This window comes from Camelus bactrianus, chromosome 22 (assembly GCF_048773025.1).
Source record: "Camelus bactrianus isolate YW-2024 breed Bactrian camel chromosome 22, ASM4877302v1, whole genome shotgun sequence".
Classification (NCBI taxonomy): Eukaryota; Metazoa; Chordata; class Mammalia; order Artiodactyla; family Camelidae; genus Camelus; species Camelus bactrianus.
The window spans coordinates 27,667,941-27,684,773 of record NC_133560.1 but is presented as its reverse complement, the minus strand read 5'-3'; the positions used below and the strand labels follow the sequence as shown (position 1 = coordinate 27,684,773).

General features: G+C 54.3%; 2 protein-coding genes across 2 annotated transcripts; one reads left to right on the top strand and one right to left on the bottom strand.

Annotated features, from left to right (window-relative positions):
- Nucleotides 1-2,548: 2,548 nt before the first annotated feature.
- GTF2F1 (general transcription factor IIF subunit 1) lies at nt 2,549-11,626 on the bottom strand. The gene is made up of 12 exons (XM_074350967.1): nt 11,236-11,626; nt 11,109-11,155; nt 10,533-10,605; nt 9,068-9,261; nt 8,451-8,621; nt 4,575-4,759; nt 3,851-4,004; nt 3,585-3,766; nt 3,421-3,494; nt 3,189-3,327; nt 2,898-3,015; nt 2,549-2,796 (listed from the first exon to the last, which is right to left on the bottom strand). Exons 1-12 carry the CDS (start codon nt 11,245-11,247, stop codon nt 2,592-2,594), a joined length of 1,554 nt encoding a protein of 517 aa, XP_074207068.1. The 5' UTR covers nt 11,248-11,626; the 3' UTR covers nt 2,549-2,591.
- A 1,249-nt stretch (nt 11,627-12,875) lies between these two features.
- LOC105078394 (adenylate kinase isoenzyme 1) lies at nt 12,876-14,861 on the top strand. The gene is made up of 2 exons (XM_010966944.3): nt 12,876-13,436; nt 13,957-14,861. The coding sequence occupies exons 1-2, from the start codon at nt 13,113-13,115 to the stop codon at nt 14,179-14,181; spliced, it is 549 nt and encodes a 182-aa protein (XP_010965246.3). The 5' UTR covers nt 12,876-13,112; the 3' UTR covers nt 14,182-14,861.
- Nucleotides 14,862-16,833: the final 1,972 nt, after the last annotated feature.

The window sequence follows — 16,833 nt, the reverse complement described above, 5'->3', positions numbered from 1 at the left end:
CTCAGGGTGGGGGTGCCCTGCACCCTCAATTTATCCCCTGCCTGAGCAGGGGAGATAACCTCTTCACTGCCGGTTGCTGCTCAGGCACAAAGGCCCCCATGTCGCACACCTCAGGCCTAGGCGGTCCAGCCCCTTCGGTCCCACACGGCATCCTTCGAAGAGTTAAGGGTGCACACCCCCCACACACCCCATCCAGACATTCCACATACTGATCTCTGACACCCCCTCCGCCCCCTGATTTACGAGTGTGGCGGCAGCCAGGGCCAAGCCCAGGGCAGGTGACCGGGGTCCCGATTCGACCTGCTATCTGGAGGGAGAGGCCAGGGACTCCGTGGGTCCCCCGGTGGGACCCTCTGCACTCAGGCAGGGTGCTGGGCCTCAGTGGCCCGTGTGTAGTGTGCCAGGTGCAGCAGCTATGTGTGCAGGGAAGAGGCGGGTTGGCAGGTGGGTGAGCTGACGGGGAATCCATCACGGCTCCCGCCTGGAGGATCAAGACATCAGGCCCCTGTCTCCGGGCCTGGCTGAGCCAGCATCAAAACAGGAAAAGGGAGAGGCCTGGGGACAGCCAAGAGCTGGGACACCAGGGGCAGGAAGCTCCCCTGCAGGGACTCCAGGCTCGAAGGCCAAACAGCCCCTCACCGGGGCCCGAGCCCTATCCTGGGGTTGAAGGGCATCAGAGCTGGAGGGGAGGGTAAGGCCTGCTGGGCCAGAGGCAGCAGCAGGCCCCGGTGACTTCCCCGGCCTAATCCATCACCCCCGGGAAGTGAGCCTCCATCCTCACCTGTCAAAGGGGGCCAATCAGAGTCCCTCCCACACGGGCTTCTGAGGACAGAAGCTGCATTGAGCATTTAACGTGGGGCCTGATGCTAAGGAGTTGCAAGAGCTTTTGAGGCAAAGGAGGTAAGAACAGCTTGTGTAGGTTTGCGAAGTGCTCAGTCTCATACAGGTGGGACTGGGTTAAACTCAGAGTAGACTGTACCCAGAAATGGCAGACGTCAAGTTTGCTTCCACATGGCTGTGTGTGCGTGTGTGTGTCTGTGACATAGACATGCCTGCGGGTACGAGTGCGAATCAGTAGCAGGTGAATGTTTGCTACAGAAACTGCAAATCACATCCCTTGGACCCAGAAAGCCTGCTTCAGGAACTCATCCTACCCAGGAGAGCGAAGACGCAAGCTCAGGGATGTTTGCTGCCTTTTGTATCAGCGAGAGACTGGAAATGACCTCACCTACACCCACTGGGGACTGCTTCAACGATTTTGGTGTGGTTCATACTTTACTGCTTACAGACTACTTTCAGACGGGGTGGGGATGGGGGCCCCAGGGGTGTTACTTACCCAGAGTCACCCAGAATTAAGCAGCACAGGCGGTATTTGACCCTGGATCCCACTGAATGCAAGTCCCCTGCTCTGGACCACTGGGCTGTGTGGCGCACCCAGTAGGGAGGCCTTAGACCCCAGTGCACGTGGTAAACAGGACAGGGGCGAAATTGCTAGGGCAAGGGGCAAGCACTCTTTCCAGCTGTCCCAAAAGGCCTGGCGGAAGGATGGGGAGGGAGGTTGGATCGACCTGGGACATTCCAAGGAATTAGTCTGACATCTCAGGCATCCCCGCTCAGCAGCCAAGGGCCGGTAGAACTGGGTGGGAAAGTTTTCCACCTGCAGTCTCCAGCTTGGGCAAGACAGAAGCCCAACATCCTGCCCCCCACCGGATCACTCAAATGGGGGCTCAAAAGTAGTGCCTGCTGCCAAATTACACTTCTAGCAATGTGACTGTCCATGAACTCAAAAAAGCCCCCCGCCCCCGCTGCAGAACACCTAGCAATGCTGCATAAAATGAATGCCTAACTAACCAGTGAGAATCTAAGGAAAACCCCAGAAACATCACTGGAAAGTTGAAAAATAGGGCCTAGAAGCCAACATCAGCCACAGAGGGGTTTGGGATTTTGTGGCCACCTAGGGACAGAGCCACAAGCTGAGAACCACACCTAAAATGGGCTCAGGACAGGACAGGACTTCGGGGGCACCCAGGGGGAGCACAGGCAAAAACTATTTGGAAGGACTTGCCTGCAAAGCAGACCACCCATGAGTCCCCCATCCCAGATAACAAAACACGAGAATCAATCGGAAGGAGGAGTCAGGATACGGGGTGCCTGCGAGCCTTAGGTACTGCATGAGTGTGGGGGAGACTTTAAGACAGGGACGCTTAAGGTAAAAAATGCCAAAGACGGGTTCAAGAACGGAAGCAGCTAGACAGAAAACAGACCGGCTGGTCTGAAAAAGAATAAACTAAGTACTTCATGGTTTAAGTGGTGGGTAAGCCACAGCTGAAGAGAGAGCTGGCCAAGTGGAAGACAGAGCGGAAAGAAATCACCCAGGAGAGGCTCGGTGGACAAGGCAGAGGGGCAAACAGATGGGCAAGTTCCAAGAGGCATCTAAAGGTTCCAGAAAGGAGGGACTGGAGAGAGGGAGAAGTAAACCGAGGAGAAAGCAGCAGGGGCCCCTCAGCCTGGGGGCGAGCGGGCGGAATCAGGAGCCAGAGGATGAGGATCCAGCGAACAGAGCACGTTTATTGGGTGGGGCGGGGCCGGCCTCATTCCTTGAGGGAGAAGTGCATCTTGTCGTTGATCATCTTGCGCTCGGGGTTCAGGCGCTTGAGGATCTGGGCCAGCACGTTCACCGTCTGGTCGCTGCTGAGCCCCGTCTTCTTGGTCTGGAACTTTTTCAGCAGGTCCTTGGTGGTCATGGGCTTCCGCGTCAGGTAGCGGCGCACAGCGTCCTCGGTCACCTGCACATCACTGGAGGCCGCAGGTGGGTGTCAGCCGGTGCCCTCCGGCCCCCAACCCCACACACCCTCCCCCGCCCGCATCACCCACCCCCACCGTCCTCACCAACTTACCCGCTGCTGGGGGTCGACTTCCCAGACTGGGGCTGAGGGGTGGACTTGCCCGACAGGCTCTGGGGCCCGGGGTCCAGCCGCAGCCTCTTGGCCGCCGGCGTCTCGCTGGTCCGCTTCCCTGTGGGAGTAGAGGCGGGGCTGAGCCTTGGGCCCGGACACCGGACCCCAGGGAGGACCCCAGGCCGCCAGCTGTGCCGGGATTACTTGCGCGTGGGCCCGGGGGCAGGCAGGACGCTGAGTGGAGGACGAGGACCGGGTCAAGGCGGGTGGGACGGGCTGGGGACCACTCACCCTGCTCCAGCTTGCTGGCGGCGGCCCGCAGGGTGGAGGAGGTGCTGCCGCCCTCCGTGCTGGGGGTGCCCGGCCGGCTGTTGCCCCGGGAGCTGCCTCCCGACGGCTTCCGCTCCCTCTTCGGGGGCGTCTTTTTCTTCTGCGGAGATCGCAGTGGGGGATGTGAGTCGGGCAGGAGGTACTCCATCCGCCCCCGCCCCGCCCCGCCCCACCCGCCCGGGCAGGGCCTCACCGCCATGAAGAGGGCAGAGGAGGCCTCGCTGTCGATGTCGCTCTCCTCCGAGCTGTCTGACTCATCGCTGCTGTCTGCACGGGGCAGAGAGGGGCGTCAGGACCAGAGACCCCCGTGCCCGCCCTCAGCCTGTCCCAGATCAGCGGCCCAGAGGGCCAGCCCACCTTTCCTCCTCTTCTTCTCCTGCGGCGTGGGCGCCTTCTTCTCCTCCTCCTCCTCCTTTTCCTCCTCGGGTGGCTTCTCCTCCTCGCTCTCCTCGCTGCTCTCGCTCTGCTCATCCACGCCCTTGGGGCCCTCCTCCTGCTGGGTGACCTTGGGCTTGCCCTCCAGCTCATCCTGGGAGCTGCTGTAAGACAGAGAGTGGGCAGAGGGTGAGTGAGCGCGTCCGCCGCCGGCCCAGGGTCTCACACCCGCCTCCCACCTGCCTCACCTGGAGCCGTCAGACATGTAGTCTACCTCCTGGCCCTCAAAGTCCCCGTCGTCGCTGTCCTCGAAGGCCTCGTCATCTGACCCCTTCTTCTTCTTCTTCTTCCTGCCCCCCTTGCCGGGCGGCGCCTTCCTCTTGGCCTTGGGGGCTCGGCTGCCTGGGGAAAGGCGGAGAAGGCAGAGGGGCTCAGGTGGGCATGCATCCCATTGTTGTATTCGATGACATCTGGACATCTCCGGGTCTTGCTGACCCGGGAGAGATGCCAGGACCAGCCAATTCCTCCAGGAGTCAAAGGGGTGGGCCTCTCACCTGCAAACTAACTGAGCAATCCCAACTCCACACCTCCCACCCCCTTTCTCTAACTCACATGCAGGGCCACCACTGCTGCCCTAAATTACCTGGGCCAGGCACCTCACAACTTGAGACCATCCGTTGGCCCAGAGCCTGCTGGAATACTCCAACTGGCGGGTCCTAAGATGTTCCCATGGAAACCCCAACTGAGGCTGTGGCCAAGGCCTTCCTGGGGCTTCCTGCTGCCTCCTGCCAATTCTGGGGGCCCCCTAAGCACCTGAGCTCTGGTGTCCAGGGAACTGGGAGTAACCAAGCTTTCCTTTTAGTGGCATCCACCTCTGTGCCATTGCACAGCCTCCTGGATAAATTACGAGTGGGCACTCATCAGGCAGCTGTGCTGGCCACCCTGCCACCTGGGGACTCCACCCAGCCTCACCCTCCTCGCCGCTGGCCTCGCTGTCGTCAGATGACATCTCCAGATCGTCCTCCAGGTCATGGATGCGCAGCTCGCTGGCCTTCTTGCGGCCACGCTTCTCCTTCTCCTCATCCTCCTCATCCTGGTCCTGGTCCTTGAGCCGCCGCTGCTGCATGATGCTGAAGTGGTTCAGGACTTTGTTTCTCCTGTGGGCAGGACGGGGTACAGTGGGGGCTGACAACGGGCCCTCCTCCAGGAGCTGGGTTTCTTTCCCAGTGCCTCCCAGCACCTTCCCCAGAGAAGAACCACAGACACAACTAAGGTGATGTGAGGGATGACCTGACCCTGCACCCGGGGACACATGCATGTGGCACAAACCATGAGATCACCCTCCTCCAGTCCCTCTCTGCCCAGAGTCCCTCAAGGAGAAGGTCTCATGGGACACTGATGCCCCAACACCTCTCTTGAACTCAGGGCCCTTCTCCAGCAGTAGAATCTGGCCACGATGCACCCACGTCTGTTTTTATTGTAGTTTATGGATGCCTTCTTTTTAATGCCAAGGGATTAGTGTTTCCATTTAGTGTGGTGATGAAAGTTTTTAAAAATGTGATTGCATTTAGAGAGCACCTTAGGATTGTATCCAATAACAGGAGCAGAATTCATTTATATTCATATAAACAGTAATGAAGCTCTAGTCAACATAGTATTGGAAGTCCTAGCCTCACCAATCAGACAAGAAAAAAATAAAAAAAGAAAGGAAGCTGAATTGGAATGGAAGAAATAAAATTGTTTGCAGATGACATGATACTACATATATAGAAAATCCTAAAGGTGCCACCAAAAAACAATTAGAATAAATGAATTCTACAAAGCTGCAGGATACAAAATTAATATACAGAAATCTGTTGCATTTCTATACAGTAACAACAAACTATCAGAAAGGGAAATCAAGAAAACAATCCATTTACAGTTGCATCCAAAAGCATAAAATACCTAGGAATGAATCTAACCAAGGAGGTAAAAGACCTGTACTCAGAAAACTATAAGAAACTGAAGATGACACAAACAAATGGAAAAGTATCGTTAATGACCGTACTACCTAAGGCAATCTAGAGAGCTGATGCAATCCCTATCAAAATACCAATGGCTTTTTTCATGTAACAAATAATTTTGAAATTTACATGGAAACACAAAAAACCCCAAATAGCCGAAACAATGTTGAGAAAGAAGAATAAAGCTAAGGTATCACACACCCTGATTTCAAATTATACTACAATGTGACAAGTGATCAAAGCAGTATGGTACTGACACAAAAAGAGACACATAGACCAAGGGGACAGAAGACAGCCCAAAAATGAACCCATGCATCTGTGGTCAAGTAATCTATGAGAGGAGGCAAGACTACAACAGGGAAAAGACAGCCTCTTCAATAAGTGGTGTTGAGAAAACTGGACAGCTCCCTGTGAAAGAATCCAACTGGACTACTCTCTCAACCATGCACAAAAATAAACTACAAACGGATCAAAGACTTAAATGTAAGATCTGAAACCATAAAACTTCTAAAAGAAAACATAGGCAGTACACTCTGACATTAGTCTTAGTAATATTTTTTTTGGCTCTGTCTCCTTAGGCAAGAGAAACAAAAGCAAAAATAAACAAATGGGACTACACCAAACTAAAAAGTTTTGCACAGTAAATGAAACCATTAACAAAACAAAAACACAACCGACTGAATGGGACATGGTATTTGCAAATGATATATCTGATAAGGGGTTAATATCCAAAATATACAAAGAATGCATACAAATCAAAAACAAACAAACAAAAAAACCTTATTAAAAAATGGGCACAGGACCTGAATAGACATTTTTCCAAAGAAGACATGCAGATGGCCAACAGGCACGTGAAAAGATGCTCAACATCACTAATTATTAGGGAAATGCCAACCAAAACCACAATGTGATATCACCTCACACCTATTTGAATGGCTATCATCAAAAAACAAATAACAAGTGTTGGTGAGGGTGTGGAGAAAAGGCAACCCTCGTACACCGTTGGTAGGAATGTAAATTGGTGCAGCCACCAATTTACATACAAAATTTTACATACAATTTACATACAAAACAGTATGGAGGCTCCTCAAAAAAATTAAAACTAGTGGGCAGAGGATATAGCTCAGTATAGAGCACATGCTTAGCATGCATGAGGTCCTAGTTTCAATCCCCAGAACCTCCTCTAAAAATAAATAAACCTAATTACCCACCCCCCAAATTAAAACCACCATACCAGCCAAAATCCCACTTCTGCATATCTTTCCGAAGAAAACAAAAGCACTAACTCAAAAAGATATATGCATCCTATGTTCATTACAGCACTATTTACAATAGCCAAGATATGGAAGGCAGATACCATATGATTTCACTTATATGTGGAACCTTAAAAAAAAAAAAAAGAAAGAAAACAAGTGAACAAACATAACAAAACAGAAACAGTCACAGATCCAAGGAATAAACAAGCGGTTGCCAAAGGGGAGAGGCGTGGGGGATGGGTGAAATAGGTGAGGGAGATTAAGAGGTACAACTCTCAGCTGCAAAATGAATGTCACGGGGGTGAAGCGTACATACAGTCAACGATGATGTAATATTTTTGTGTGGTGACAGATGGCACCTAGGCTTATCCTGGAGATCATTTTGAAATGCAGAGAAATATCGAATCACCATGTTGGACTCCAGGAACTAATGCAGTGTTGGAAGTCAATTATACTTCAAAAAACAAACACCCAAACTGACAGAAAAAGAGATCAGATTTGTGGTCACCAGAGGTGGGAGGAGGAGGAACTGGATGAAGGTAGTTTAAAGGTACAAACTTCCAGTTATAAGATAAATCGGTACTAACGATTAATACTATTAATTACCACTCTTGCGTGTTATATATAAAAGTTACTGAGAGTAAACCCTCAGAGTTCTCAGCACAAGGGAAAAATGTATGTCTATTTTTGTAATTTTGTATCTCTATGAGATGATGGATGTTTACTAAATCTACGGTGGTGATCATTTCATGATGGAGGTAAATGAAATCATTAATGCAGTGCGCCTTAAACTTAGGCTGTATGTCAATTACATCTCCATAAAACTGGAAGAGAAAAAACAGGAATGAAGCTCTGTTTCACAAAAATGTTAATGTACTTAATATTACTGAATGGTACACCTAAAAATGGTTAAGATGATAAATTTGACATCCTCTTTACTATAAAATTAAAAAAAAAAAAAGGAATGAAGCACTGATACACATTACAATGTGGATGAGCCTTGAAAACACGATGCTCAGTGAAACAAGCGAGACAAAAACCGACAACTAGTGTCTGGTTCCACTCATGCGAGGTCCCTACAAGAGTCAGATTCATAGAGACAGTAAGTAGACGGTGGGGGCCAGGGGCTGGGGAGGGGGAGGGGGAGTGAGTGCTTCATGGTGACAGAGTTTCACTTCAGGAAGATAAGAAAGTTCTGGAAATGATGGTGGGGATGGTTACACAATATCGTGAATGTAACAATGCCACTGAGCTGTGCACTTAAAAATGGTAAACTGTGTGTTACATGTATTTTACCAGCAGTTGATTCAGCTGTGAAACCTCCTGCCTGGGGGAAGCCATGCAGGCCAGGGAGACCCCACCCTGCTCTGCCCATTCCTGCTCCACGCTCAGCTCAACCACCACCCCTCCGCCTCTTGCACCACCTGGTGCGTCCCTGATGGTTCCAATCAGTCTCTCCCCTGGACAGGGAGTTCCCTGAGGGACTGGTGAGGTCTAGCTTGGTCACCACTGAGTCCTCAGCTCCCAGCCTGGGACACGGGGATGCCCCCCATTTCCCGTCATTTCCAGGGAAGCCCAGGCTCACTCACCTCTCCCACTCCTCCTCCGCCTCCTCCGCCGTGAGCGTGCGGTGCCGGGCCAGCGGCGTGAAGTTGTACCAGTTGTGTACGGGGAAGGCCTCGAAGGCCCCATCGGGGCACTGGGTAAAGATGTAGTAGGAGGTGTTCTCGGTCACCCCTCCCTTCTTTATGCCCTTGAACCTACAGGGAGTTCAAGGTTACGGTCGGCCTGAGGAGTAGGGACCAGCCCCAGCCCTCCCACCTGCATCCCCAGGTCTTGGGCTGGCCCTTCAAACTGTGTGAGCACAGATTTCATGGTCCTTTCTGGAAGGACCGTGAAGAGCACGGGTCCTACAGTCAGACCCTTCTGGATTTGCCTCCAGTATCCTCCTAGGGCCCAAACACCACTGCCAGCCGCCCCCTGGCCTCCGCCCTCACCTTTTTTGTGCCCCACCAGACCGGGCCCCTTCCCTGCCTGCAACTGTCAGGCTCCCCGGGCCCCAGCCCACCCAGAGTCCAGCTGCGGCTGTGCGCACCGGGGGCCAGCACCCGGGCTTCCTGCATCCCGGCCCTCGGAGCTCCTACCCGAGCATCCACTTGGTTCATCTTCCCACATGAAACCCTTCACACTCGCCGCCACCACTTACTTCCGGCCCGATTTGCCGTTGACACGGAGCAGCCAGGGCTGGTCCTCAGGCCGGAACTCCTTGAGGACGATGCCGTACTTCTTCCTCCGCGCCTCCTCCCGGAGCTTGCGGTTGAACTCGCTGCCAGCACCCGACTCGGGCATCTCCTCCTCTTGGTAAATCTTCTTGTTGCTCAGGTCGCGCTCCAGCCTGGCCTGGGGGCGCAGGGAGCAACAGCTCTCCTCAGGAAGCCTGCCCCGACTCGGGTGCCCCCGCCAACAAATGCCCTTTCCTCTACACCCGGCACTACCCCCCAGGCCCCCCGACAGCTGAGCTGGGGACGCTCTGAGCCAACTTCCTGCGGGGCCCAAAAGGCATCGGGTGAATGTAGGGGAAGAAATTGGGGTAAGCCTTGTACCGTGTCTAGTTTTGCAGCTTTTTGAAAGTTTGAAAGTACTTTCCAATGCAAAGTTAAAAAAAAAAAAAAAAAAAGAAGAAAGAAAAGAAAAGAAACAGAGAAAGAAAAAGAAAAGAAAAAAAGAGAGAAAGAAACTCCAAGACTCAACCACTTCTCATAACCTCCGTTTGCTCCAAGCCCCATCACGACTCACCTGGCCCAGAACCTTCACCTCCACTCTGTTCTCCCGTCAACTGCCCTCGACCCCACAGTGGCCAGATCAACCTCCCTGTTTAAAATCTTTTAATAGTGGGGAGGGTATAGCTCAGTGGGCATACTTAGCATGCCAGAGGTCCCGAGTTCAATCCCCAGGATCTCCGTTAAACAAAAATAAAATGCGTTTAATGACTTCTGCTATCAATACATGTTTATGTCCCTCCAAAATGCATATGTTGAAACCTAATCTCCAGTGTGATGGGATTTGGTGGCAATGATTAGATTAGGAGTGCAGAGCCTTATGAATGGGATGAGCGTCCTCGAAAAGGATCCCAGAGAGCGCCCCCTCCCCTTTTGCCAGGAGAGGACACAGTGAAAACGCACCAGCTATGAACCAGGAAGCACACCCTCAACAGACACCAGATCTGTTGGTGCCTTGATCTTGGACATTCAGCCTCCAGAATTGGAGCGATACATTTCTGTTGTTCACAAACCGCCCAGGCTCTGGTGGTCTGCTAGAGCAGCCCCAGAGAACTAAAACAGCTCCCAAAGTCCTTTCTAGAGCCTCTGACAAGTGGGGCTCTGACATTATCTGTAGGACGGAGCCCCCTCCCTTGCCCAGATAAATCAAGGCCCAAGATGCCCATCCGTGGACCCAACTCCTTTCAGGAGAAAGCCTCCTGCGGGGCCTGGTATATCTTACCTTCAGGGATGCTCAGCGGCTCAGCCTGGGCTTTAGTCATCACTTATCTCTACTTGGGGAGAGCTGGCAAACCTAAGCACCTAAGCCTTAGTTACTGTTACAACTAAGAAGCTATTCCAACCAGCAAGTCCAGGATCAGGTCTCTCACCTCCCTCAGGACTAGGACTTACCTGATTCCAAGTAGCAAGGTTGACTTTATCGGCTGCATTGAAGGCCATGATGTTATATTTTTTGGTGGTATTTCTACAATAGACAAGAAGAGACAGTGTTCAATCATTTATTCAGTAAACCCTCCCGGGCTCAAGCCCTTTGTGCCCGGTAATGCGAGGGACTCATACAAGATCCAAGGGGTTCCCAGTCTGTCAGGGAAGTGGAGTCCATACCCCCAACCCCATTCAGAAAAAGGGACAGAGATTTCTGGGACCCCAAGATGTGGGGATTATTGGGAACTCAGCCCTGGGCAGGGAGGTGGGCAGTCAGGGAATGCCTCTTGGAGGAGTAAAGTACTGGAACTGGGTTTTGCAAATCAACAAGAATCCTCCTGTGTATAAATGTACTCATTTATTCATTCATTCACTCCGTTCAAAAAACAGCGCTGTCCCCAAAGAGGCCTAGCTCAACCCCAGCTCTGCCCTCAGGTCGCTGTAGTCTGGAAGGGGAATCAGGAGGTGCCAGGCACGCCTGGTAGCTCGTTAAAATTTTAATCCCTTTTTGGGGGAGAGGGGCAGGTAGGGTCAGGGACTTACTTGGGAACTCGGACGACATACTCGGTGACATTCTGGCCGCTGGAGCCCTGAGGAGACAGAACGCAGGATGGTGAGGGGCTACAGAGGCCGCCGCCGGGACCCCAGAACCGCCTCGCCTCATACATACGAGAGCTGCCATGGGAGATGGGCGATGGTCGGGGTCCGGTCCGATCCTGGTCCTTTTCGCCTTCTGCGGGGTCCGCGTCCCTCCGTCCCGCGGAAGCCGCCCTCGAGGTGTCGGGTCTCCGGGCACGATCGAGGACCGTAAGACTGGGATGCTGCCGATCCTGGAAAAAGCTATCTGGGAGCGGCGCTGGGTCAGCGGTCAGCCTCCGAGGCGTCTCCCGCCACGTCTGCGCCTGCGCCGTCGCCTAAACTGGAAGCCAAGCGAAACTCTCCGGCTAGCAGCGTCGCCGAGGCCGACCCTGAGCTAAAGGCAGCGCCGTCTACGGCCGGCGCTCTGGCTGACTGCAAAATATAGCGCCGATAACTCGATCACGACGTGTGGGAACGCCCTCCCCGTGACGTCTCACGTAAGGGCAACCGGGCATCCTGGGAGGAGAGGAAGAAACTAGCCCTTCCCGCGGGCTCCAGCGCCGTGCGCATGCGCCACGCCACTCCACTCCGGAAGTGAGTCCAAGCAGGCCGCGTTACCACAGCAACCGAGGCCCTCTTCACACTAAACCGCTGCGGCTCCACCTGAGCTTCTTTGGGGTTCATTTCTTTCCTCTGCCCCGGGAGGACGCCATCATTTCGCCAAATGATCGGGCCAGGGGCCCTTGTGACGTTGAACCGAGCCAGGAGGGGTCAGGGCCGGGGTGGGGTTGGGATGCGATCACCCCACGGGAGGCTGGCGGGATGGGTCTGTGCAAGTCCAAGCTGCCCCAGATGGGCAGGCCTCTGAGGCCCCAGGAGAAGGGTAACATCGCGGGTGGCTGGCTTACTGGGGGGAAGGGAAGGAGGCTGTGGAGGGCAGGAGAGAAGTACAGGTACTCCACCCACCAAGTCCAAGGGTGCACACGCCCCTCCTCCCAAACTGTGGTAGTAACACAACTGCGCATGCTCAGGATCAGCCATTCACTGATCCGCTTGAGCACCCGCTGTGCTGGGTTCTAGGCAGTTCATGGTGAATGGGGCAGACCAGCTTGGAGATTACAGTGTGGTGGAAGAGACAGCCTCAGAAAACGAGATCTACAAACCAGGAGGAACCGGGTGCCACTGAGGGCTGCCGCAGGGAAAGAGCAGGTGGCTCTGAGGGCTCAGGGAAGTGGGAAGGTGTAAACTAGAAGTTGACTAAGCAAAGGGGGAGGGAAGCAAGACGCCAAAATCACACCATAAACTACAGCACCCCATAGATGCGTCTGCTAGTTGTGGACATTCAGGTATTCCTCGCCGACTACTATATGTCCGAAAACCTGCCAACTAGTGGAAACATAGGGACAAGGAAGACAAATAGTCCTTGTCTTCATGGAGTATACAGTCTGGCTGGGGAGACAAGAATAAGTAAATAGGCAAAATCATCACTGAGTGTGGCCATTGCTGTGGAGGGAATGGGATTCTGAGACTAGGAATGATGAGGAGGAAGGCTCTTTAGACAGAGCTTAGAGAAGACATGATGGGTGAGCTGAGACCTGAAAGAACTGCGGTGGGGACTTGCCAGGATGAGGAGGGACAGTAGGGGAGGGATGAGTTTGGCAAGTTCAAGGGACAGAAAGGAGGCCACTGGGACTGGAATGCAGTAAAGGAAGGGAGGGTGGTATGGGAGGAGTCTGGAGGGGGTGAGCAAGTCCCTGCCCCTCTCTGAGCCTCAGTTTCCTCAACTGTAAGATGGGATGATAGGGTTATTGTGAAGCTTCAAGGAGATGCTGAGTGCAAGGGGCCTGGCCTGCTCAGTTTCACATCCTCATCCACACAACCCTCAGCAGCACTAAAGCATGGATTGCCTGGATACACTGCTGGGTGTGGACACGCACCTCTGGATGCCACCCTAGGGCAAAAGTGGGTATGCCAGTGGACCTATGTCTGGTGTACCAAGTACTCACACTAAGCCCTGGACACAGTTGCCTCGGTGCCCACTGGCCCCTCCAGGTGCCAACCCCTCACCCTCCCTCTTTCCCTGGCACTGCAGACATCCTCAAGTCCCCCCTGATCATCTTCGTGATGGGTGGTCCCGGCTGCGGCAAAGGGACACAGTGCAAGAACATGGCAACTAAGTACGGCTTCTGCCACGTGGGGCTGGGCCAGCTGCTGTGGCAGGAGACCCAGCGGGGCACCCGGCGGGGCCAGAAGATCTGTGACCTCATGCTGCAGGGGCTCCTGGTGCCCACGGTGAGAGCTCTCGGGTGTGGCAGGGGCAGAGGGAGAAGGGAGCTTCCCAGGAGGGCCCTGTGCCAGCCAACTGGCTCCAAAAGCCACAGCTGCTGCTCTGCTGCCCTGAGCCTGTGTTCTCAACTGTAAAATGGGAGAGCGGCTGGACCCACAGCAGGAGGCTGTGGGGACAGTTGGATGACATCATTCCTATAATGCACTTGGCAGAGTCCTGGCACTTAAGAAGCACTCAATAAACTTAACTAGTATTTATTCCCTTTGTGACTCTGGGCATCACCCAGTACCCCATGGTAGTGACCAGTAAATGCATCCAGCACGCCTGGCTTACGGCAGATGCCCACCCAGGAGATGGTTGCCCAGCCCAGTTCTCAGAAGTGCTTCCAGAGGCCCCAGCTCATCGGAGCAGACTCAGAATCCAGGATGCCAGCTGGGTGTTCCCCCCTACTCATCTGAATTTGCCAAGGGGACCTAGCAGGTGAGGGACCTCAGGCACTGAAGGCAGCCCCCCTTCTGTCCCCAGGGTGTCATCCTCGATATGATCAGCGACCACATGCTATCCTGCCCGGAGAGCCGGGGCTTCCTCATCGACAGCTTCCGCCGGGAGCTGAGGCAGGCCAAGGAATTTGAGCGCATCGTGAGTGACCCCTGCCAGGGTGTGGAGCCAGGGCTTCCACCCGCCCTCCCCACCTGGGATGGAGATCACAAGGGGCAATACTGGGGGCGGGGGGGGGGGGAGTTGGCTTAGGGAGATGGAGTTTTGTATTATCTAGGGACAGTCAGGAGATTGTTGGAAGCATCTAGAACCAGAGTGAAAAGCTGGTGAGCTCTCTGGGGGTGAGTACAAAGTCATTTTAACATCTCCCCACACAGTCCCTGGTACTGGGAGACAGACTGTTTGCCCACTGAGAGGTGGGTAGTTTGAGCATCACCTCTGGGCCACAAAGATGGAATATAGCTCTTTGCTCGTCTATTTATTCAACCTCCTGTCACTGACATAGTTCTTGAGGGCAAGCTCAGGCCTCTGGACTTGACCAGACACACAGGGTCCCTGCTTTTGGGATGCAATAGGCACCGGCAACAGGTCCTGTGCAAAACAAAACAGAAATTTCTGGTGGTGGTAAAGTATGATGAGGAACAGAGAACAGAATAATGTCCTGGAGAGAGGGCTGCTTCAGATGGGTGGTCCAGGGGCCCCCCGGCAGTGGGGACCCCAGGGAGCTGAGCCCTGGACGAGAAGCCAGCCAGACTGGCAATGCTGACTTCATGAAAAGTCATCCCCTCCGACCCCGGGCACCTGAACAGCCGTGACCGGAGGGCTTGGAGAGGACTTTCAGGAAAAGAGAAACGGGGGCGGGCTCTGGGCCTCCGGGCTCTCCTGGGACTTGCTGGATGCCGGAAGAGTCGCCTTCAGAGAAGTCCGGGCACAGGGAGGGAATCAGACCGAGGTTGCAGGGGGCTGGGAGGGCCCGGGAGGGGCCGGTGGGGCGGGGCTCCACCTCCCCTGAAGCAGGGCTGTGCGGCTCATCGTGATAAAGTTAAAGGACAACCATTGGGCTCCCTCTCCTGGGAGCTGGGTGCTCGCAGGGCAAGCCCAGGCTGATGAACTGCTCTGCCCTCGTCAGCCCCAGGGCCGGCGCTTGGCCTGAAGGAGGCGCCCAGTCACCAATGCCAGCTGGATGCGCTCCTCCCGGCGGCTGCAAAGCACTGGGACAGAGGCTCCAAACGCCCAGCCCTCGGGCCCCATGTGATCCGCCAGCGCATTCAGCTTGGACTCTTCAGCGTTTGACACTTTTTTTTTTTTAAAAACGAGTGGCCAACCTTCAAAACACCCGGAGATGCCACATCAAAACTCCCAGCTTCTCTGGAGAAGCGCCTGACTTGGCAACATGGGGCTGCACGTCCCCATGGCAACAACAGCATGAACGCCTCCTGAGCTGCTCACCAGCCCCACGCTGTTCTGGACACTCCATGCGGATGAACTCTGATCTTCTAGAATGTTCCGGGTGCCAGCATTGTTAGTGCCCTGCTTTTTCACAGCAGGATCAGGGAGCTTGCCCGGGTCACCCTGAATTGTGGCTGTGGAGGCAGGACAGAGGCCCCGATTTTAACCATGTGGCCGAGGTGTGAATCTCTGTGCTGGCCGTCCCACCCTCCAGCTCCCTCTCCTATGTCACCTGCCACTGAACATCCTGCTTGCCTCGTGGTTTCACGCCAAGAGGAACACAACACATGCTTTCCTCAGTACCCGCATGGCTCTCAAAAGTGAGAAAATGAAGATAAATGGGGCTCTAGGTTACGAGTGGGTTTTCTTTGCAGAGAATGTTCTAGACCTCTGCGAGCTGCCTGGGCTCTGTCGGCTTTTGAGTTTGTGGTGGCCCCTGCCTGAGGGTCTGTCCAGGGTCTGCGTTTGTTTGTTGGAAGTTGTCCCTGGGGCCACCCAACGTGGACCTTCCGCCCTGAACCCGCCGGGCTTGCTAGCCTGTTTGCGGCCGTCTCTGGCTGCTGCGAGTTGGCGCAGCGGGTCTGGCTTGAGGCGGGAGCTCCAGAGCACAATGGCCAGAAATCCTCCCTCTGCCATTCCTGCTCTCTTGTGCTGGGGGGACGAAGGTGCTGAAATTCACAGGAAGCCACGGTTAGACACTGCCTCGGCGTTCCCAGAAGCCCAATGTCCCTATTTTCCAGACAGGGAAACCGAGGCCCCAGGAGCGAACGTTCCCTGAGTCCCTGCCCGGTGGGCCACATTGGGCCAGCCTAGTTCAGGTGCTGGCTTTGGCCCAGCAAGCCTGGGGCTCGAGTCACACTGGGTCACTCTCTCCACCCGGCCACCCTGGGTCAGCTCTCTGAGCCTTCCTTTCCACACCTGTGAACATGCATAGAAATACCACCAGCAGCCCCCTGATGGGGGTGGGGCTTATGCCGGGGACACTTTCACGTCTGCTTCCCAGATGCCTGCGGTCACCTCTGCACCTGTCCTGAGGACGCAAGCTCTGGGGAGCGAGGCCCGTGGCTATTTGTCCAGATCCTGGCCTGGCCCGTGGCGAGCAGTGTCTGTTGAATGAATACACAGGACGCCCCCTGGAAGCGCTCAGCTCGAGGGGTGGTGGGCAGGACCAGGCAAGGCACATGCAGCTCCGACTGTCCTAATCAGGTTGGATTTTGTTGGCCCAGCCATGAACAGTCTCCCTAAAATACCCAGGGAGTGGGGAGGGCGTAGCTTAGTGGTAGAGTGTGTGCTTAGTATGCACGAGGTCCTGAGTTCAATCCCCAGCACCTCCACTTTAAAAAAAATGAAATATATAAATTAACAAATAAATAAATAAACCTAATTACTCCCCTGCCCCCCAAAAAACATCCAGGGACAGAAGGCCCATTTATGTGGGCTGATATTTCTGCCTGA